The 25,050-nt window shown below is 32.1% G+C and overlaps 1 protein-coding gene across 1 annotated transcript in view; it reads right to left on the bottom strand.

The window, feature by feature from the left end:
- Positions 1-25,050, bottom strand: part of LOC129222964 (bifunctional coenzyme A synthase-like) — a 47,951-nt gene that overhangs the window by 991 nt on the left and 21,910 nt on the right. The window contains exons 4-6 of the mRNA XM_054857530.1: positions 14,640-14,891; positions 5,636-5,720; positions 5,422-5,519 (exon numbers count right to left, since the gene is read on the bottom strand). Coding sequence (XP_054713505.1) covers positions 5,422-5,519; positions 5,636-5,720; positions 14,640-14,891 — 435 coding nt within the window. The remainder of the gene's footprint in view (positions 1-5,421; positions 5,520-5,635; positions 5,721-14,639; positions 14,892-25,050) is intronic.

Raw genomic sequence — 25,050 nt, forward strand, 5'->3', positions numbered from 1 at the left:
CTTTCTAATGAGGGGGGGGGGGAGGACTGTACACTAAATTACAAGTAGTAAAGCTGTCACTGGGTTGCTGAAAATGTGTTGAAAACCATAATTTTGAACTGAAAACCATTAGGGCAAGTATATAAGTGAAAATAACGAGCTATGTATTCAGCTGCAATGCTTAAAATAATTAATGATTATTTCAACACATTAGAAACAAAAACCAAGATTTTAAAAACTGATTTACCACCTGAAAAATTCATGACTTATCCCTTAAAATTAAAAAATAGTACTTGACAAAATAAATTTCACTTTAAAGTGCTTGAAAATTTGGAAAAGTAGATAAAAACCAAAAATTTAAAAAATGAAGGGGATTAGGGGAATAAATGCAGAAATATGTCAAATCCAGCTCTTTGCCCCATCCTGCATCAAAAATGCAAAAATCATGGTTCTCACGTTTCTGCAAAATATTACTTGGGATAAATTTTTGTGACTCACGTGTTTCATATCTTGCTGTTTATTTAAGTCTGAAAGCAGTATTTAAAAAAAGCGCTACCTCTATTCTTTTTCGTTTTCTGCACTACTTGTAATTGAAAAAAGAATGAAAAGTTGTTGTAATGACAAATCTATATTTTTTTCCTTTTAAACTTAAAATAGTTATTTCTTACAAAGTTAGAACAATAGTGTAAAACTACAATCTAATACTAATTTTCAGAGACTGGAAAGGGCAAATGAAGTGCCTTAAATAGTTTTAATTGTTCTTGAAAAGAATAAGATGAGTCTTTGAAATTCCTAATCAAAGTGTGCTTCATTTTTTAAAATCAATTGTATAAATTTTGAATTGTCCAAATGAGCAGCATGTTACGCTCTTGTTACTTATTTTACAGCATTTGAGGCAGTGAGAAACAAAGGGATGCAAGTGGCAAAATTAAATATTTGGAGATAACCAGTACAAATGGTAGATGAACCCCTCCTCTGTCTTGGGGCAAGAGAAAGTATTAGTAGCGCTGGTAGGTGCTGCTGTATAGCATGATTTATAAAAAAAATTCAATGAAAGCCTACCTAGGACATAATCTTTATATGTGTTTTACTCAAAACTTGAAAATGTCCACTTACATCCCTTTGCTTCTCACTGCCTCATTTCTTTTAAAGCATTTTTTACTATTGATCATTTTGTATTGAATTCATTGTTGTATTTGTGGGTGGGTTGGAGGCGTGATCAAAAGCTTATGGAATTGAACCTACAGCTGATGTAAGCAAATAACAATGCACAATTCTTCTCTTCTCCCTCGCTTTTTCTTTCTAAGAGCTGCTGTCATTGATTTGTTGACCCGAAAACAAATTTTACTGTGGATTATTGTAATCTGCAATTTTTGCCTATTTTTTCCAATATTTTTGTAGTTCCAATTACCCCTCATAAGACTCCAAAATGCAGAATTTTATATCTATTTTATAAAAATTCCTCCGGGGGAGAAACCCCCAGACCCCCTGAGATTGGAGATATTCTACACCCTACTTCAAGGGACACCATTACCCCTCTTGGGTTTAATTTAAGAAGGGCAGCAAGCAACATATGAAAAAATGAAACAATAAGTACGACAGGATCTTATGTATTTCAGGAAAAAGAACACAGTGTCTGGGGGGAGGGGGGGGGGGGTAAAATGGACTTTTTTACCATCATCAGAAAAATTGTCCAGACTAAAAGAAAGACCCCAAAACAGCCAATATTGCTCAAAAAAAAAAAAGACTGCCCCCCCCCCCCCCCAAGGAACTCAGTCCTAAATCTGCCTATGCTGCAAACATTGAAAGCTGAAAGTTTGGTAGAGATATGTGTAAAATTATGGAGACATAGCATGAATAAATTCATCAAAAAATTGAACAAGAAGTTCTGCCTAGAACTAGACGAGCCTACTTTCCCGTATACCCATACTACTTTTTAGTACCTGATCAATGTTCTCAAAAATAGCTAAAATCGCAAATGTTTTCAAACATATTTTTAAAATACTTTAAGCTGATTTCTAGGAATGAAATATTCCGCACTCATCTAAAAACATTAGATGCGTAAAAAAAAAAAAAAGAACAAATAAAATAGCAGCAACTTTTAAACAAAGCAGCTAATACACTTTTTTCCATTAAAAAAATCTTTAACAGCTTTCAAAACGAAAAAATAATATTTAAAATTAATAAGCTCATTAAAATAAATACATCATATCAAAAAAAAATCGTTTCTTTTTCCCTGTTGCCAAAAACAATTTTTTAAATGAATTAATGCACTTACCAAAATAAATAAAAACAATAAAATGTCAACTTAAAGAAATAATTTTCATTGTCAAAAAAAAATCGTCTGCGCATAACTTTATGTAGAAACATAAATGACTTCGAGTTTATTCACCGAAAACTGAATACCTAAATTAAAACTTTAGCGTAAAAATAAAAACAAGTCAAATCAACAATAATTATTTCACAGTCAAAACCATAGCTGCGGAGTCGGAGTCAATCTCATTTTGGGGTAAAGGAGTTGGAGTCGAATATCTAAGAATCGGAGTCTGTCATTTGTCCTCCGTGTATAAATTTTTGCCAAAGCTACGAAGTCAATGCCGAAGTCGGGGAGTCGGAGTCCGTTTAATTAACGGGCACAGGAGTCGGGGTCAAGTGCCCCTAAATTCTCGGAGTCGAAGTTTGGAGTTTGGCGTCAAGAGCTAGTTCCAACAAAATTTGTTTGAAGTAAATCCGCCTTCAAGTACGGAATCTACAATGACTTTCAGTTTCCCCCATAGGCGCTAATGTTAAGGGATTTGAACTGTTCAAAATTGAACGGAAAATTGTTCAAATCAAAAAGATATTTTATATACAAGTTTTTCATCAAACGCTTTTTCCTACAAAGTTTGTTTGAAGCAAATTCGCCTTACAGTTCGGAATTGCCTTGAATTTCCCCGTAGGCGCTAATGTTAAATTTTTTTGAACTGTTCAAAATTGAACAAAAAATAGTTCAAATCAAAAAGTGAAATATGGGAATGAGATGTCCTCGCCGAGATCTTTCGAACAAAAAAAAGTTTGTTCGAATCGGACTATTCATTCGAAAGTTATTAGGGGGGGGACAGACAGACAGACCGGCAGACAGATCGACAGACATTTTCCCCCATCTCAATACCCTACTTTCCAATTTTTAATTTTTCGATATTTAATTATTTTATTTATTTTTTACTTTGTTTTGTTTTTCCCGATATTTTTAAGATGCATTAAGCCTTCTTTCATGCTTTTTTCTTCTTTTTTCCGACTTTTACTGGGAAAGCAGGCTAAAAAGGGGTTTTTTAAATAAAGTTCGGATTAATGAAATTAAACTTGTATAGGATGAGAGTTTCTGCGTTTCGAAATCATGCAGGGCCTGAAATTCAGACTGAGATTACTGTTATTTCCTTTCTTAAGTTAAAATACTACAACTCTTAGGTTTAAAAAAAATGCTTTTGCAACAAGCATTAGTTCGCTTTCCCTTATAAGTGATAATAAAAAATCCTTTAAGCATACGAAAATTTAGGAAATTCAGAGACAAATTGGAGAACGTTTTGCTGCACTTTATGGGAAAGATGGAAAATGAGATAAACATGCTTGATCAGATACATATGATTCTCATACTGGTATGTAAAAAGCTTCATTTTGATGATCACAATTGTTTTACTGCAGGGATTTTTTCTGAAATTCCAATGACTAAAAAATCCCTTTTTAGAGAATTTCGTTGTTTTTATGAAACTTCGGAAGATATTTGCTTTATTAGGAAATTCGAGAGAAAGTATGAAATTTGGGAGCCTCCCAAACAAATTGGGAGAGTTGGCAGCTGTGTAATATGAATTCAGACTGAATAATTGACAGTCACTTTTTGATACAGCAGAAACTGCTTGCGTTCGACGAGCTCGATCGTAGGGACCGTTCCGTTAATCACGTGACAGCTAATGACATCAGCGTGTGCTAAAGCATTGAGCTGAGAACATTATTTGTCATGTGATCAACCAACCGGTAAGTTACTGGTCGCTGAACGAAAGCAACCACTGATAATGTTACATAAATAAACACACAATATGACTTCATTTTAATCCAATTAAATACAGGGTGGAAATATAAAGAGATCACCTTTTAAGTTAAGTATTTATAATAAAGTAATGATATAGGAAGGAATAAAAACACTTATAATACCTAACTATTAACAGCCATATGTTGATTTTCATATAGCTGCAGTTCAAAAATTTCTATAATGAAAAGTGGAGCGAAGAAAAGGAGAAAGGGGTAAAACAAAGGAAACATAAGACAAAATAACAAAAGCAGAAAATTAGATCCAGGAACCGTTTTCACAACTGATTTTATGCATTATAACGTTGCTTCACCATTTATGCCTTGATCAGGGCTCAAAGATATATTTTCAAAAATATCGAAAATATCCGATATTTTGATATATATCGGATATTTTGATATCTATCCGATATTTTCAATTAGCACTAACTAAAATCTTTAAAATAGTAAATGCGTCCTCATATTAGTCTTTATTTTTTATATTATAGTTACGATTTGTAGACTTAAAATTAATGTTTCTTACTTTTTTTTAACCTAATATTTCATTTTACATTTCTATCAATTTTAATGGAGTTAATTTAGCATTGGCTGGTTTACTCATTTTACTTCTGTTATCTACTTTTACAGTTATATGATTCAGAAATAAAAAATATGCATTTTAATAACCGTCTATGCAGTCATAAGACATTTTCTTTTTTTCTGAGCAGTGTTTAATATTTAATTAGGCACTTTTAATATGAGTTAAAATTGCTACATTACAAATGATTTTATGAATATAAAATACAAATTAAAAAGGAATATTATATTACTTTGTTTTATTTAATGATGTATATAATGCATCATAAAACTATAGTATATCTTTCTGCCTATTTTTAACAATAAATTAACAATTATTACTATGATTAATATACTTTTTATATTGAAAATACCATAGTTGAAAAAATAAATATAGAAAATACGAAACTATGACATTTTCAAAATAAATATCAGATATATATCATGATACATATTGAGTGATATATATCGGCGAACCCTGGCCTTGATGATCTTGAAAAAATTTATTAATGAACAATTACACTAAAACATAAGAGTGATTACAATGAAATATTATTGTATTAGTATTTTATAAAGAATATATTTAAAGCCAAAAACTGTTTATTTTTAATTCAACAAAAGATTACATTGCAGGTTTATGGGAGGAAAATATTTTTATCGATCTTCCAAAAATTTCTCATGCATTTTCAAGTTTATCAGCAATATGATTGCAATTTATTATTTTAGTTTTTTTTATAAATGAAAAAAAATGTTTCGCAATTTTTTTTTATTTTATTTTTAATATAGTTATTCCAAAAGCTAAAATAACATAGAAGACGAACTAACTTCAGCTGGAGGAATTATTGCAGTCCAAATTTCATGAAAACCATTTCGGAATTTTCTTGATAGTAACGTTGAATCTTTCACAATAACCAACTTAGTCCCTGAGGAGCAAAAAAGAAAAATAATGAGCAAAATTTTCAAAATTAATGCTAGTCACAATTACTTATGTTTTGACAAAAAAAAAAAAAAGATCTACACTTTCAAAATAAAATATTACCAGATTCCTTATATTTTTCCATTCTTTTTTCAAAAGCTGAATTTACTTCATCTAGTAACACTGAACACATGAAATTTCTCTTCTCCTGCAATACATAATACATTATACTCTTAAATTAGGAAAAGAAATTGCAGTAATCATGGCAATTGTGCAATAACAATAGTTAATACTTAGAAATAAAAATCAAAAACTCATGCAACGCATGTATTTAATGTATTACAAAATGAAGTTACCAAACAAATTTTTTTTGCATAAAATTTCCCACTTCTAATGATTGACTAGTCACCTTCAGCGGCTAGTTTGTGCCCCTTTTTACGCAATTCACTTTTTTATGCTATTCACCTTTTTTTGCCACAAGAAAACACTATATTAAATTCTTTTCAAAATACCATATGAAAAAATCTACAATCTTAACATTTTCGTAAGAAATTGGACTGTTTTTGCTCCAATGTCAATGAATCACAAAATGACTGAATTACCTAGTACAGTGCCTATTGCATGCTATACTGCCGTGCTAAGCACAGATGTGATACCTGCACATTTTATCAAAATTGAGTAAATGTCATTAGGTGGTCGTTAGTAAATTATTTTACCTAAATCTCCAGTTCTTTGGAAATTTGTGAACGCGAAATATTAAAATAAGCTTTAAGAAAAAAAGTCGTAACTGCACATTTTGCGTAGTTTGCTAAGGCAATTAGAACGTAACTGACAAACACTAAGCTTTAAATTGGTGTCTGCACAGTTACCACTTTTTCCCTTAGTAATTTGTAGACACAACTTTTATACCTTAGTTAAGCAGCATATTTAATACTGTAGCAGTTTATTGTAACAGAGTAATAAAATTATTTTACCATTGAATAGTCTATATATGATGACAATAAAAATTAATACAACTTTGCATAAATGTTCAAATAAATATTCAGCTTTTTCTATTTAAATTTTTACTTAAAATGCAAATTCTTAAAAATGAAATGCATGTAAAATATTCATATCTAATTCTTTCATGCAAAAAAAAAAAAAAAAAACGCATTTTATTCTACACCACCTATATTTTTATTTAAGTATCGCCTGCTGTCAAAATTATCTTCATGCTGGGGAAAATTAATCTAGAAAATAAAACATAATAAATGATAGCATCAACACATTCTTTGAATATAAAGAACAGAAAATTATTACAGTTTACCGTTTTACATGTTCGAAATTTTGTTAATTAAAAGTTAAATTAATAAAAAAAAGTGATTTGCGTATTTTTTAGAACCTAGATTCTGTTAGATTTTTTTATTAACAAAATAAAGCGGCAGCTAAGTTCAAATAAAGCAGAGTATTTTTTAATGACACATTAAGCTCATTTTACTAAACTATTCTTGTCATATCTGTGCATTTACCGCTAAAAATGCCTAGTAATAGTCACTTACAGTGAAATTAACTCATACTGTCGGCCCCGTTTTATCGAATATCCTCGGTTCCAAGAAATATTATTCGATTAAGTAGGGTATTTGATAAAGCAGGGAAATTTTCTTTACCTTTCTAAATTGACAACATTTATCTTAAAATGCAATAATTATAAACCAATAGCTATATAAAGGGAATAACTAATGTTATTTGTAAAACATTTTTGAAATAAGCTACGGAATCAACAAAATAGTATAATAATTTATTCATGTTTTATAGTACGTATGAAAATTATAAAAAAGTAATTTTCAACTTGAGTTATGAAATGTTTGTTTTAGCACATTATTTCAGTGCAATATTAAAGAAAAAAAATTCTGTAATTGTGGATTGCTTGCTCCAAGGTCTTTTGGGAATACTTTTCCAAGTTCTTTTCTCCCTTCTCGTCTGGCATGTTTTACATTTAATATTTTTCAGTTTATTATGGTCTGAAATGTGTATATTTATTTATGTTATTTAATGTAATTATCAACTGTGCTGTTTGTTGCTTTTCGTTATGGCAAACGACAAAACAGATTACATAGAGGAAATGGTTTGATGAAAATTAGAAGTTTTTTCTTGCCCGTTGAAGATGAAAAATAGTTTTATATTTTTAAGTCAAAAATTGTTCTTACTTCACTTATTTCTAATTTATTCTAAAAGAATTTCAACAAATATCTCTGGGAAAGCTGATTAATATTATTCGATTGAGCGGGGATCTTTTACATTGCGTCTATGGAGAAATTTTCGATTCCGGGAGAATAAAATCTCCCGGGAGAATAAAATTTTATTCATATAAGCAGGGTATATGTTTATCCACTACCCGATTAAGCAGGGTTGACGGGATATGAAAAGGTTTTGAAGAGAACATTTGTCCTAACTGCATTTGTTAATTTTAAATTAAGATTTTTACAAAAATATGCTCTTATGTACGTTAGATAAGTTATTTACCAAACAACTACTGCAAGTTGAACATTTAATTAAGTCACAAATCAAAGAAACAAGTTGTAAAACTTTAATCATGAATTTCTCATTTTCAGCTCCACTGCAGATACCACTTTGCGCTTAGCACGGCAGCAAGGACAGACTCCCTTGAGGGACCACTAGCAATTTTTCTGAAGTGAAATCCTAAAACGCAAATGTAGACCTTTTTTCATGACCATAGGAAAAGGAATGGAGTTCGATTCACCCTCTCAGAAACATTTCAGAATTGAAGTTACAAAAAGGCAATTTTAGACTATCTTGATGTTAGGGGGAAGAGGTTTTGAAGCATTCCAACGAAAATATTATGAAATTGAAGTTTTAAAACACAATTTTAGAACACATCTTTCAAAGCAAAAAATAAAGAAATAAGTTCAGGGCCCTAATTGGCTAAATCTCTATAGTTAAGTCTTTTCTGGCGAAAATGCTGCGACAGCTATCCCCCCCCCCCCCCCAAGCATAAAATAAATATTCAACCGCCCCCTCCTTGGAATATTTCTAGATCCACCATTGCAAGGCAGTTATATGTAATATAACTCAATAAACATGTTGCCATAACATTTTTTTAACCTAGTTTTTTACCAGAAGGTTGGTTGTTTAGCATCAAAATGGCCAATAACTGTATGTGGATCAATAACTATAATGTTTACCCTATACATATAAAATTCAACAGAAAACTTTCCATAAAAGACAAAACTGGGAAAATTCTTTCGTCTCCAGTGCCTAGTAACAATTTTATAAGCAGTCACTTTTTTTTTTACTCAAACAATATTTTTAAAAAAATATTGAAGTTAATATTCCTAAATACATAAATTTATACAAGTATTTTAATTGATTAGTCCATGTAGGTTGCATCTAGATTTTTGGTGGAAAAGAGTTACCAATGACTTAATGCATTGAAATGAACTTAAAGCATTAATTTTTTTTTTTTTTTTTTTTTTGAGCCCACAACTAACAGATTATTTTTTATTCGTTATGTTTTTTCATCTAGTCCCCAATAGGCAGCGGCTAATTTTGTCTTTTAATGTTCTCATTTTTCTTATTGAATAATCAAAGAAAAATGAAAAAACCCTAAGGGAAACATATCTTCCAATATAATTATTAATGAAATATGAAAGCAATTCAAATCTCTTAACTATCCCTACACGACATGGTTACATCACAGTTTAGACAAATACGAAAGTGACGACTCACAACAGGCTCTCAGCTATAGTAGGCTGATTTTCATAAATTTATTGATCCCTAATAAAGATCAAGAGTTCCGTCAAAATAATTCTCCTTATTGAAAGTCTATATAAGTGATGCTTCAGGTAAACTATACCAAAGGCTTCAAGCTCTTTTAAAAAACATTTTTTCCTGATCTCAAGATCAAACAGTGATTGGAAAAGCTTAAAAAAGTGCCATCAGATTCGGCCATCTGTGCAAAATGTAGCCGATCAACAAATTTCATTTTAATAAATTTCAGCAACTGAATTATGTCTTAACTGACATATGGGTTGCCCTATGTCCCCTTATGTCTTTGTTACAAATATCAATATGATACAATAGGAACACACAATAGGAAGATACAATATTAATGTGCCATTTGCATTTAGTAATTGTTATTGCAATATCAGATTTAAGTGCCAAAAAAAGCATCCAGTCGCTTTAAGCTTAAAAATGCTATTATTTATAAATTATACACCCATGCATCTGTGTAGGTGCTTAGAATGCACCTCTTATGATCTTAAATCATTTTTGTATTAAGTTTCTCTATTTTAGTGACAATATTATTTCAGTTCGTGATTTTAGTCATCAAGGAAGAATACATTTTCTTTAAACTTCAATAGGTATAATCAATTACACCTATTGAGCTACACTTTTTTAACTTTGAAATACTGTCCTCAAATTGACATTCTGAGGTAAGATTTTCATATATTTTAGGTCTCACTAAATTGGGCATTTAGTTAGAACTAAAAGTCGGCACTCTTGCTGCAAAAGCAGAAGTTTACGTATAATCCATTAAAATACTAGATTTCTTACTTTTAATACAGGTTGTGACTACTGGTTGTAATCTCTAAACATTTTCCTTCATCTTATCACTGAACTCTGGTTAAAAACTAACTTCATGGTGTTGTTACGCGTTCAATTTTCTTTGCTTGTGGAATTTTCATCCTCATCTTAACTAAAAATTCATTGGAAAAAAAAAACTTTAAAAGGAATAATTTCTAACAGGCATACAAAAGAACACTCACTAGTTTTTTAACAACAATTGAACTTTTAAAATAGAATGGCAACTGATTTAACACATTGGTAGGGAACCAAAATGGGGGGGGAGGGTGACTTTTGAGACAATACTGCTCTCAAAGGTACTAATTACGAACAAAGAATCAGAATGTCCCTAATTTCTTCTGACAGAAACCTTTTATTGATTGGTGTAAGAAGAAAGCTTCTAGTGCATTAGCAAGTCGGTGCTTGCCATCTTGTTGCGCGTTCTATGCACAAAGTTGACTGTATAGAGATCTTTGGAAAGCTTAGGAACTGCTCTAAAAACTAAGCTGCATTTTTTTTTTTTTTTTTTTTCAAATAAGGAATATTAGACGTGAGTAGCACCCAAGATTACAGCATTAAAAACGAAAAATGATGAAAAATGACGTAATTGCTCAAATTACAAAAAAAGTATTGATTGTATAAAAAAAACTTACTGGTAATTTCTGATTCGCCATGTTATAACGGTTAAAAATATGTTAAGTTTAAAATATTTGAATAATATTTAAAGGAGATAAAGTTCAAGGCAGAGAGTGAGGGACTTTTGGGAAAATAATCCCCTCCTTAGGTATTAACACCTGACAAAAATTCAGCTTGTCCCTAATTTGTTCCGACATTTGGTCATTTTTGGCCTTTATTGACTGGGCTACTAGTTTAGAGTGATGAAAATGTAAATCAAGTGAAACAGATTTGTTTCAAACTGATTTATGATAATAAAAAATATATCAAAGTGACTAAAATAATTAGTGGAGTCCGTATTCATAAATTCATTATCTTAAGAAAATACATCATGTGTTTTCCTCTTTTTCTCGTCTTGTTTTAGTGAAATAAAGTATGTTGTAAAAAAAATACAAAAATACAAAAACTAAAAACCTGAGATAAAAAGCAAAAGTTTTAAATGTGTATAAAACTGTATTCATATTCATCAAATACAGGCCCATGTAAAGGTTTTCATTAAGGAAGGGGTTGAAACCTTCACAAACTTTAGTTTTACGCTGAATTGCCGATCCCAGTTTGGCATTTCTGCACCTGTAAAGACTGCTGTAACCCCTTCCCCACGCCCGAAGGATAATTCTAGCTGCACAAGTGACTGCAGTATACCTTCATTTTACAGTTACTTTTTAAATAAACCTTGTTTGTTTCTTTGAAAAACCTTCCTTCTTTTTAATCAAATCTATTCACAATGTGGTATATTGCAAAAAGTATTAGTAAATGTTCACAGATTCTTAATCAAATAATCAAGAAAGAGCTTATTGCAAATGCAAATTACATTTCCAAACTCAATCACTAATGGATTGAGCTGCAATGTATGCCAAATTCATCATTGCCTCCTTTCGGAATATTAACACAGTTAAGGCTTTGTATTGACAAATCATTGTGCGGTTCTTCCACCATATTTTTTTAAAAATATTATTCCAGTTGGTAAAGCTCTAACAGTCGTAAATCGCAAAAAAACTTTAGTAAGAATTTTAAAGAAGCGCTGCAGGCCAATTTTCACATAAAAATTAATAAAAGTAAAACATACATTTTCTTCATTTGACTTATTCTTTTTTCCTCAATGGGAGGGGTTTAACCCCTAAAACCCTCCCGTTGGACATGGCTCTGATCAAATACATTCTCCATGGAAATCTTTTTTTTTTCTATCCTTCTTTTGTCTAGTTTTGTGTACCAAGTTCAATGTACATATTAGCATGATTATGTTCAAAATTACACTGAATCTTGATATTTGTTATTACTTCCAACAATATGAAAATTCTCCCTTTATACTCAATATTGGCAAAGGTAGTTCAGCCGACAAGCATTACTTTGCAATATTCTCTTGAAAACCGTCTATAGAAAAGAATGTCCGAAACCGTTCCTTTGATATTCTATCCAATATATAAACATTATGAATGTGGATAATTTAAAACATTTGTCACCCAGTAGAATCTTTTTTCCAAAATCTCAATTTGGGAGCTAAGTCCTCTTAAAAAATGAAGGGTACCTGTTTTAGCAGTTACAGATTTCATTGTTTCAACAGGCGTGATGGTAAATCTTACATTTATAAGAGATTAGATTTCACAAGGTAATAATCCGTCATATTTGTTTAACATTTGTTTTACTGTCCTAAAACCCCAGTCGCAAAGGACAAGCAAATGTCCTCTTAGAGGAAAGTCATCAGCAATTTTGTTAAATTTCTTCAGTGTTTTATTTAGAAAAAGTCTCCTGCAGTGTTGTTCTTGTTTTGCTCAGCATATATCTCACTGAAAGCATACAGTTTTTCTCGTAGTTCCTATAGTGATGTTAATAAAACGTCTGAGAAATTAGCGAATGTCACTCTGGTTCCGTGATTTCGAATCACCCCCCTTACCTCCCCAAACCTACCATTACCGAAACTATGCTAGATCAAAGGAGTTATTTGCTTTTATTTCATTACACCAAAAAAAAATCTAGTTTTTCTATGATCTCGTATTACTATTTCGTCTTTTGCATTTAGTGCAGAAAGTGTATAAGTCTGGGACTTACGCCTTTTATGCACTAAACGAAAAATGGGACCCCTAAATAAAGTGCTTTGTTGAACAAGGATCAACTCCCCTGCTACACTAGTCGATGTCTCTACATACAAATATGGGAAAACCACAGCTAACTTAATTTTGAAAAAAATATGATTATGCCCTTTCTGAAATAATCGATTCAAGTACCTTGAGTTATTATCCTGTAAAACATATGTAATATTTGTATACATACATGAAGAGTACACATATGGGCAGATTTGGGTTTTGGACTGTCGAAAACTGGTTTAGGACAGGACAGAAGGTTTTTATCAGCCAAAATTGTCTAAAAGTGCCTAAAACTGTCTTAAACTGTCCAAAAGTATGCTAAAGCTAAAGAGATGTGATTTAATCAATCCCTATTTACTGCAATATTTGTAATGCATAAATACAAATACTAACAAGTTTTAATTAATGAGTAATTGATAATATTTTTCTCTGAAACGTTCATTGAAAAAATATTTTACTTAAAAAAATTGCCAATTTACTCTATTACATAAAAACTTTGCAACGACTGGTAGAGTTATGAAAGGAAATTTACAACACTACCAAGACAACAAATTTCAGTTCCATTTATAGCTCAAAGAAGTGTTATCAAATGTGTAATATTTAGGTGTAAAAAAAAAGCTTAATTTTTTTGGTGGTTTTTGCATATAAGTCTCACATGATGTTTTAACAATTATTATTTTATTAAATCATAGATTAAAGTACAATAAATTGATGGTTAAATATAGGCACTTACATTTTAAAACTTGTGCAACTTCCTTTTTTATTCATATTTTGATGTAAGGTAAACATACCAGTAGTGGCCAGTGCATCAGAGTGCTTCAGTAGTGACCACTTCAAGGTTTATGCTTGAAAAAAATAGGATTCCAGATTTCCCAATGATTTCAAACAAACAGGAGGTAGTACCTACTGCTTGTTTGATGCACTTTTGAACATATATCTTTCAAATGTAAGCCTTGAAGTCACCACTTTTGAAGCATGGGCCACTACAGGTCTGTTTACCTTAATACATTTTGTAACTATAAAAAATTGTCATTTATTGCGTTTAAGTCAAATATTGCACTATATTTTGAACACTAATTTTGCGAGCATACATAAATGTCAAAAAAATTAATTACTATTATAGGGGGAAAAAATGGAAAGAAAACTCATGTGTACAAACTGAAATTTTTAATGAATGATTCAACTTCCATGTAACTAGATTAGAAACAGATCTATATATCAGTTATATATATATATATTTCTACACTTGAATACTTACTGAATAAATATTCAAAATACCATAACTTTGACACATTTTGTTCTGTTTGATATTTTTCTCACAAAATATAGTTTTTCAAAAAATAGTTTTGGACACTTTCGGACAGGACGGTAAAAACCAGTTTTTACCTATTGTCCAAAACCTTGCAAACCCTGCATATGGGGCTGTAAAATATTTAATTGTCACAAAAGGCTTTGCAACACCAAAAAGGTAGGGAACCAATTTTAAACGCTTGTATTAGATTTTCTATTTTTGCCATGTTTTCTAAACTTTTTGAAGCAACAATTTTAACATTGCACTCTTCTTTAAAACAGAATGTTCACAAAAAAGCAGTTTGCAAATTCATACAGTATGAGCTCATTATTACTTATTTGGTTTCTCATATTTTGGATAAGTATTTGGGTTTAGACGCAAATGTTATTTTAGTTTTACTCAATGTAACTCTTCCTAATGTATCTGAATTCAGTCTCAATAATACTGCCATAAGCAATACCATGCAAACATCATTAGTAGAATATATTTCAATGAAAAAAATTAAAAAATACATTACCGGATCAGTTAAACAAGTCTTCAGCAAATGTTTGTAATCTATTGCACCATTAGAAATAATATGATCACAATTCAATTTTCTAATGATCTGCTCTTGCAAATCTTTCTTCTGAGCAATAATTGAGCACATCATCTCATTACAGCATTCTGTTAATACACCATGAGTTTGAAAACTATTAGCTATGCAAGACTTTCCACACATAGGTAGTCCTTGCAAAAGAATGCAGTATGGCTCATTGCCATCAAACTTAACCTAGAACAAGAAAGATGTAATTATTATAACCAGTGAAGTGAACGTAAACAGAACAATTTATCCACTGTCATTCAAGCAGCTGCATCAACAATGACTACTGACAGTAATTTCCAAAAGAAACACAATGGCAATTAGGTGTTTATAAGTAAAATTTTTCCAAGTGCGGCCTTTCTGCTAATGCAGCTTCTATGATGATATCTTTTTATTGTCCCGATTTTAGTTCATAAAGAAATAGATAATGACACATTTTGATACAATTAAATATTATCTGACCGCTAATTGAAAGCTTTAGTCACAGTAGTAAATGGCAGACTGTTCAAAAAGTTCAGGAAAAGCTAAATGCCATATTCGAGAATTTTTGTACAGTTGATTGCAAGTAAGTTGGAGCTTGATTTTTACAAAATAATAATGTAAAATCTCAAAAGGAGTAAAAGAAGTAAGAAATGAAAAAACTGTATTGATGTTAATTCAGGATAAAAACAACAAATTACAGAAATTGTATTTGCAAAAATGAACCATTTAAAAAATAAGGAAAACGAACTTTTTGTGTACAGAAATGTGACTATTACTCATTTCCTGATTTTCCTCCAAAAGTTGAGAGTTAATTTAATATAGGGATTCCATTTTTTCTTCAAAAGTTGGGGGATAAAGACAAACACGAGCATATAAAGTAAATTCTTTTTTTTAACATGCATTTTAATTGGTATTTGCTTGCCTGATATACCATAGTCAAGTTATTTATAGTTTTTAAGTGGGAGGTTTACAATAAATAGGCATTTCTGAGCATTACAAATTTTTGTGACACTTTTTTTCGGGGTGTGGCAAGTATGCCGATTTGGCGTTTCTACAGGAAATAATTGTAAGTAATCTTCCCATTTAAAAATTATGCACAAATATTAGCTTAGAAGTATGCAAGTATTGATCAAAAAAAAAAAAAAAAATTAACATAAAACATGTACAATTACTTGTTTGGAAGGTGTACAAAGTTAATAAATCAGATTATGTAATGACTTATCATAAAAAGGACAAGTATTGCCAACAAAATAGTATGTGATCATCCATTTGAATGAGATCAACTTTAAAGCTAAAAGAAGTGAATGAAAACTAGTGCAGAATATGCATAACTGTCAGACTACAGCATGGGGAGGTTCACATTTTTAAGCTTAAGTTTAAGATAGCTCATTATATACCAACCTACTATAAATTATTGTAAGCAATAAAACATATGAATTGTCACTTAGCAGTTGATGTTAATTATTTTTATTTACATTTGGGACTAAAATGTACATTTTCTCATTTCAGTTAAACTAGAAATTCAAGTAAATTTATGGTAGTAAGGTATGGTTCAAGTAGATATTACATTTGCTGTTTTTTTATTTTTTGTCATAAATAACAAAAATATGAGATCATTTTTTCAGATAAAGAACCTGGAGTACGTTGGTCCACCTCATCATGTTGCACGTCAGACCAAACCAACCTACCTTAAGTAATTTTTTTAAAAAAATCTCTCAAATCTCAATAATTATGCAGCAATATTCTAAGTGGTTATATATTATAAATTCATTTCATGTTTTGAAATAATAATACGTTGGGGGGGGGGGAGTGAAGGTGTACTTCATAATTACTCAAAAATTATACCAAATTAATTTTACCAAGAGATTTATTTCATATCTGCACCATTTAACTACTTATATTTTCAAATATTCTTCTAAATTTTTGCAGACAAATGTTTTCAAAGAATAAAATATGTGATAAATGCTATAATAAAGTTCCTGTATCAAACATAATTTTTTCCAAACAAGCATTCTACATCGATATAATATAATATAAAATAAATAATTGATTGAAAAAGGAAAGGGCAAACTTTTCCTTAAGATTATCTAATTTCGTTTTCAATATTTAATTTCAGAACATGAAGATATTTGAACTTAATGACGTCGATTTTATTGAACTTTTTCTTTGAAATATGTGTTATTAGTTTAACAGGATTCTTTTCTTCTTGGAATTGTTTCATGTGATGCAATGAAGAGAAAAAAAAATGTTTTTTTTCCCCAGCAAATATTGATGTAACTGTACATAAAAGTGACCTATGACTTATTCTTTCAGAACATTCTCTGCTCAGTGTACTTTTATATAAAGGCCAAGATTCACAGTCGCTACTCGCCACATGTACCTTTCTTTTATATCCCCAAATATCATTACACAAATCTCTTGTTAGCTTTGATCTGCATTAATTTTCAAATGAATATTCAATAATTAATTTTTTCTCAGAATCTTTAATAAATAATTGTGTACTAATGGTGAATGCTTATTGTTGTTTTTAATTAAAGATGGTTTATCAATTAAAATCAATTTAATATGTTATATTGATCTTTGAACCTTCACGTTTTTCATTCTACACCCAAAAAAAATATGTTAGTAACAGTACTGGATAACAGGCCCGGACTGGCCATAGACTTGACCGGGACTTTTCCCGGTGCGCCCTCTCGAAAGGCGCCCTTCTGTTGTTTTCTTATTTTCCAAAAAAAAAAGTTTAGCAATATGGAAATAAATTATGTGGAGCCAAGAATTGATTTTGCATGTGAATATTTTCACGTGCAAAAGCTATATTCTTCTTATAAACGTTCCCTTTTATTGCCCCCCCAATAAAGGCAATTAGTCCCCTCTCGTTTCGTAAACGGTCTGCTCCCAGGCCCAGGGCATCGTTTGTGGCTTATCTTTTGCTCCAAGTTTCAGTTCTGAGGACAAAAGCGGACCCCCAAGGTGCTTCCCCAATAAAAAAAGGGATGTAAGAGTGACAGCACATATCTATGATCAAGTCAGATGCCGCATTTTTTGTAGCTTTACAAAAAAAAAAAAAAAAAAACAAGGACAGGCCTGTACGATGATTCCTAGACTTTTTGAGTCAAGACGCCCTTTTTGGAACTGAGATTTTCGCATGGCGCCCTTCCCAAAATAAAAGTATGACTTGTAACTGACAGTCAAAAATAAATACGAGTCGTGTATCTGCATTGAATAGCCCTTATTTATCCTGCAGAGGCTCTGTAAAAAATGGAAAAAAGTTTCATAAATAATAAGTCTAAATTAGTTGAGAAAAAATAGTAAATTTTCGAACTGGTCCTAGGAGGACTGCAGGGCTCCCGGGACACATTTGAGGAATTGCTAGGCTAAACAATAAAGATACCGAGCAGTTTTAAAGATAAAACATTTTTAGATTTTAAACTAAGCATTGTCAATTAAAATCATAACAAAAGTTCAAGATCCTTACGTTGGCAAGCTTTGTGTTCAAAACATATTCCAGTTTTTGTAACTGGATTTAATTCCTTCACTTCCTTTTTAGCCAGAGGTGTGCACAAAGGAAGAGGGCCATGACATAACCTTCGGCATTGAATTTTTTGGGGGAGGTAACTTAAGAGATTTTTTAAATCTCATTTTGGGGGTCACGTTCTCGAGGGGGGGGGGTGCGCTGCGTAGCATTTGGACGAGGGAGTTCGTCACTACCCTGGCGGTGAGGGGTTGTCGCCCTTGTGTAAGCTACAATTCTACCTTAAAAATATTTATAATTGAATTTCTGCATAGAATCATTACATTATTACATTTTTTGCTGCCTTTATACCATTTTGGGAAGTTTTTTAATCTGTGTTTTCCTTCAGATGAAGCTCGATAATCCCCTTCCCCCGCCCTTGCTATCCTGCTGACTTGTGAAGGTTATTATTAATACATTTTTCATCAATGAAACAATACAATTCATTATGAGCGAAACGAAGTTTGAGTTTGAAAAAGCGATGTCATTAGTAAGTAAAACGCAAAAATATTACCAGTGACGTCGCTAAGGGGGCCGAAGGGGGGTGGGTGTCCGCTCCGGGTTTGATCTGTCTGAGGGGTGACACCCAAAGTGGAATTGCAAGTTTTTGAAAAATATGAAACTGAAATGCACTTTTAAGACTTCTAATTTGAAAATTTTCCATGGGGTGGGACCGCCCGGACCCCAAAATATTTCCCACCTCACATCATGGAATTAATACATACTACTATACTCAGAATTAGGTTCATATTGTCAATACTTAGACTTCGTAGTAACCTCTTATACAAAAAAAAAAAAAAAAAACATTATCTTTCCCGGTATGAGAAATACATTTAAAGTAATTACTGGGCCAACAATTTCACATGCCCCCTTCCTTTTTTGATCTCTCGACGCACACATGCGTTTAAGGAAAGTTACATAAAAAGCAGTCATAGCTTTTATTTGTCTTTTGTATATTATCCCACTAAAAAAATTTGTTTTACAAATAGTTATTTCTGAGAATTGTAAGATTTTCATGTTGACATAGTATCTAATTTTTTTTTTTTTTGGCGCTTTAGAGGAAGGGGGGGAGGGGTGACATCACAAATCACCGCTCCGAGTGTCACCCATGCTAGGTACGCCACTGGTATTACAAATATTAATAAGAGTCAAGAAAGACTATATTGGAAATATAATGTGAGAAATATCGAAATAACCTTATTCATTTTCTATCTGCAGTTAGTTCTACACATATCAGGATGGTATAAAGCCTTAAAAATAAAGAGCACTTTTTTTCCCACAGAATAAAAGCTAAAGATTCTAACCGTTAAAGCATTTTATGAGGGTCTTTTGAAGTTTCGAAGCGCTCTTATACTGTACAAGAGCTTTTGACTAACTATCTTTTGGTAAGCAGAAAAAAGGGAGCATACATGTTGACCACACACTTGTTTTATGGCTTTAAATTACGCCTTTTAAGATGCATGGATAAGGATCTGCGATGCTTGAGGATTCGTAGCAACGGATTTTTGTTGGACAAGGGAGGACAACTAACATAAATTTTATGCAGTTAAACGACAGAGGTTCAATTGCTGTTCCTTACATGAATTGAAGAGTCATTTTGGATTAGATTTTAGCATTAGTGAACAAGTGATTTTGAAGTGGCAGCAGGGCCGATCCTAGGGTGTCGGCCGCCCGTGTGCAAAGATCTAACTTTTTCGCGACTTGAGGTGAAAGTAATGTTGCAGTTCTTTCCTAAAATTCTTTCAAAATTGAAATCAAATTGAAGCTATTTTTTAAGACCGTAGCTTAGGAAGGATCGGCGTTCTTCCCGAAAAATCTCCGAAACTGAAATTTTAAACCCGCAATTTTGGGTTACCTTTGTTGACGTTGCTAGAGGGAGAGAGATTCAATCGTCTCCCATCGAAAGATTTCGAAATATGTTTAAAACGCAAATTTAGGCCGTCTTTGGTGACGGTAGGGGATCTGGCGGCTATCCTCCGGTAATTTCTCGGCACTATTTTTTCCAAAATCCGTTTTTGGCTAGATTTGAAAACACTAGGGGAAACGTGAAAATACTCCGAACCAAAATATTTTTCGGAACTGAAATCCATTATAGGCTATTTTTGGGAAGGAAAGATTTTGGAGCTCTTAAGCGGATATTTCTAAAATCACAATTTTATATTATCTTTGGTGACGTTAACAAAACTGGGAAGCTTCTACGGATCTTTCGGATATTTTTCAACATTAATATCTGAAAAATATAAATATGGACTTTTGTCCACCTCAATTTAGTTTGTTTTTCAATACGTTAAGTGAGAGGGGGTGGAATTAGGGGCTTGTCTAAAGACGCTAATTGAGACTTTGGTAGTAATGTTTGCGAATGGATTTCGGGGTTCTTCACTGCAAAAATTTCGAAAAATGCCAAAGCAATTTGATATGACGTTTGATGATAGGAAGGGCTGTCGTCTGAAAATACGTTTTGGATTTTGGAGTCAACATTTTTAGGCTATGTTTGATTAAGTTAAGGTGGAAGAGGTGAATCAGAGACTTAATTGGGTCCTTAAGATTGATGGTTCAACCAGCGAAATTTTCCGACAGTAAAGTCCTAGAAACGCAATTTTAAGCCTTCTTTAATTTCGCCAAAGAGGTCATGGCATCCTTTTGGATCTTTATTTTGAAGCAACATTTAAATTTACTTCCTGGGACAAGGGCTCTGTCCTCCTACCTGATCTGAAACCGGGCAGTTCATTCAATATTTTAATCAGAAAAATTGTCGTAATGAGGGAAAAGTACAACATTTTAGCTCGTCATTCATATATGTCACTCTCAAGGGAGTCGTAATTTTCCAGTTTCTCTCCACGCATCCACGATTGTTAAACACAGAGTTTGTTACATAGTTTGTTATATGAAATGCTTGCGAGAATATCTAATCAGTAAAGCTTTTTTTAAATAAATAAAATATGTCTTCATTGTTTAGGTCCATTAGAGTAGGGTAAACATTAGTGGCCGCCCTCGGTGCTCCTTTTAGACGGCACCATTTCATGGTGCCGTCTAAAAGATTAATTAGATATGGATAAAAGGTGTATTAATATTAAGATATTAATGGACAATGAACCAACACAATGTTTCCTAACATTCTATTTTTCTTAAACTATGCTATACTGTCGGGAAATCGACACATACTTCGACAATTGAACATTTAAAAATCGGCATATTTATTCTACTTATTATAAGTTATCTTGTGAGAAATTCTTGAAGAATTTTGCTTGATTATAAGAACTGTATGATTCGGCCTGCGGTCGCCCCTTGCTTTGGCCGCCCTTGTGCGGCGCACACTCTGCACACCTGCTAGGATCGGCCCTGAGTGGCAGCCAAATTGGATACGACAAGTCAAGGATCTTTTCCACAGTAGGTTACTCGTTTCAACTTTCATTTTCTTTTTATTGCGAAAATATTTTCCTTCATGTATAATCTTTAATTATAGAATTACGATCTATGATTCATAATTAACTGTAATTTGATCTATGAGCTGCGAAATGACAAATAAATGATATTGCAAAATTTTTCACAATATATATAGTGAAAAAAATATAAGTTGAAAGATAAAATTCAAGTGTGTTGTGTTTCTCAATTGAAAACTATTACTTTAAACAGTAAAAAGGATTAAGATCAAGCCTGTCCCTAAGCTATTTCTTTCATTCTCCCTCTCTTTTTAACAAGGCCGTATCCAGAAAATTTTTTCGGGAGGGGCCCTGATTAGCACATTGCCCAACACACACACACCATATAGCATATATAGACACACCAAACGCATAAAAATGTTAACATAGAAGAATTTTTGTGTCGATTTTTAACGATTCCACTGTTTGGACTGTTGTTATTTTATTTTAATTTCTTATTATTTTTCTTATTCACCTTGTAGTGGTAAGGATAACACGATTGGTGTCCTCTTAAGTCGGATGTAGAACATCCATAATTTCAGGGGTCCGGGGGTTTCTCCCCCCGAGAAATTTTTGAAAAAAAAAAAATCTGTATTTTGAGGCCTTATATTAGGTAATTGAAACAACGAAAATATGAAAAAAAAATAGGCAAACAAAGTTTTTTAAAAATTATACATTCTTTTTCCAATCAAGATCAAACAAAATAAAAATTGCTTGCTCGACAAATCATGGAAATTAATGGACAGAGATGAAAAACGAGAGAGGAGAAAAGAGAAGCACCCCGTCATCTGCTCATATCGACTTTTAGTGAAGTTTGTTTTTGATCACTCCCCCTACCCCCACTTTTTTTCATTAACTGCAATACAGTATGAAAATTGTACAAAATAGTTTAAAAGAAATAGTGTAGACATGTAGAAAATAAGAACGGAAGGGTAATATTCTAGTCATTTGGACAATTCATACTTTATTTTCTTGATGAGATACAAAATTGAAGAACTTTTCAAGGAATTTCAAAAACTTAAATAATTTTCAGACTCTCGAACAGTTCAAATTATTTGAAGCTCTTATAACTTTGTAAGACACACCCGTTTTAAGTTAATAAATGCAACGAAATATTTCTCGAAACAAACTTTTTTTTTTCAATCACAAGTAGTGCAGAAAATGAAAAAGTAAGTGTTATTTTTTTTCTCATACTTAAGGTATTAACAGTATGCCGTAGAAGTAAGAAAAAAAAATAAAAAAAACAAGCAATAACAAAAGAACTTCCATGATACTGAATTCGGTATTAAATAAATGCAAGACATGAAACATATCAGTAACAAAAATGATCTTGAAAATTATGCTACAAAAACGCGAGAATCGTGATTTTTGCATTTTTTACTCAGGATGTATCAAGGAGCTGAATTTGGCATATCTTGGTAACAAGATACTCGCCTAATTGGAAACTAAGGGCCCAGACTTTGGGGAGTCCATGGCTCGAAATCAGTACAGTGTAAGTTTTATAAGAGTTTTAGGGGGAGGAGGGCAGGGTCGTGTAATAGAGGGGAGAAGGGACACCTGTTAGTCCGGGCCCGAGCTTAAATGGCGGCCAATATCTTTAAACCTAGGGTTCAAAATATAGGTGAACAATATGGAGGGGGCCCAAAAAAGGTATTTGTAACAGCCCCAAAATTTCTGTGCACGCCCCTGGAGGAGGAAGTGCACGAACCAGACTTTACCAAAACTGACAAAGGGCCTGCCTTGACCCTGGACTGCCCTGAATTGAATTGGGAAAGAAAGCAGGAAGTCCTAATTAAAGGTCTAAATTTCAAGTGTGCCTTGCGGCTAATGAGAAATAGAATTGCTTTTTCTGTATTTCTTCAAAATATTATAAATCTTGAATAGTAGCAAAATTAAGAATAAAAAAAAACTTCGTTATTCTCCTTTTCTGACATTAGGAATTAAAAAAAAAAACCTTCTTCTGTTTTATGGTACAAAACATTTCGGGTTTCGGGGGGGGGCCCGGGCCCGTCAGGCCCCCCCTCTGGATACGGCCCTGCTTTTTAATATGATTGGTTCATTTTTAGACGGCTCTTTCTAGGTTGCGTCAGTTTTAAAAAACAAAATTTTTCACTCAAAACGTTTTCGAAACTTTAAGGCAACAAAACCATAAAATTGAACAGAAACATTCAAAATGTTCGTTTGCTATATGTACTTTTAAAGTATAACACTTTAGACAGCGAGAATTTCTGAAACGAATTTTCAGAAATTAGATCCTGATTTAAGAATGTGGAGGAGAAAATATCGTCACGAAAAACCCTCCTGTTTTCTTACCCTGCGGAACAAAAAACTTGTAATTTTAATTTTACTTCAGAAAAGTTAAGGAATTCTTAAATGAAAAAAGGAGGCAAGGGGAAATTTGGACATGGTCAAGAAATTTATTTGTTCTTCTTTTAAACTGAAATCTTTGGGTTTTCTTGTAAAAGTTTTATTAATTAATTAAATTATGTAATTCATTTATTCCTTATAATGGTCACAAACAATAATATTTTTAATGTATATTCCATAGATAAAAAATGATTTCTCAAATAATTTAATTTAGGAGCTTTTCCAATAGTTTCAGTGTTATCAAAATGAGCAAAGAGGCAATTAGCTGCACTGGATGAGTTAGAGTTCGATTAGTTTTATTTTCTTGTAACTTTCACCCAAGATATTTGCTATGACGTGATCATGTTATTAATCATACTAATAATAAATAAATAAATATCGGATTTGAAAAAAAAAATCAGACTTTAAAAATAGACTTTGAAGACTCGAGATATTACTTATGTTTTTTTTATAAAAAATAATTATTGCAAACATTAACCAAAAAACATTACATTTTAACTCATTTTCATGGTAGCAGTTACTTTATAGCATACATAAGCCGATTTCATTACAAATGCCTTTTTCGTATCGAATTTGACGTTTGAGGTGCAAAAAAATAGTAGTATACAGTCGTCTCTCGCTACAACGCGATTCGACTTATGCGAAAGGGCTATAACACGAATTTTTCAAGAGTAACGAATTTTAGAGCAAATGCGAATTCCTCGTCGACAAAACAAATTTTTTTGAAAGAAAGTATCGGCTTCGTTTATTGGCTACTAAATATTGATTTCGATGTTATTACATCCCTCTAGCATCACACTGACAGTGAAAGTTCTCACACCCAGGGCCGGATTTAGGGGAGGGCGGGTGGGGCTACTGCCCATGGGCCTCCACATCAAAGGGGCCCCCACAGTAAAATTTTTACAAACTATCCTAACTTTCAAGGGTCAAAAAATCGGATATATACATATATATCAAAATATTCGGATATATATCAAAGTATCGGATTTTTTCGAAAATATGATGATCTTTTCGAACTCTGATTAGGGGCCTCCACACTTCCAAATCCGGCCCGGCTCACCCCAATACG

The sequence above is a fragment of the Uloborus diversus genome, chromosome 1 (assembly GCF_026930045.1).
Source record: "Uloborus diversus isolate 005 chromosome 1, Udiv.v.3.1, whole genome shotgun sequence".
Lineage (NCBI taxonomy): Eukaryota > Metazoa > Arthropoda > Arachnida > Araneae > Uloboridae > Uloborus > Uloborus diversus.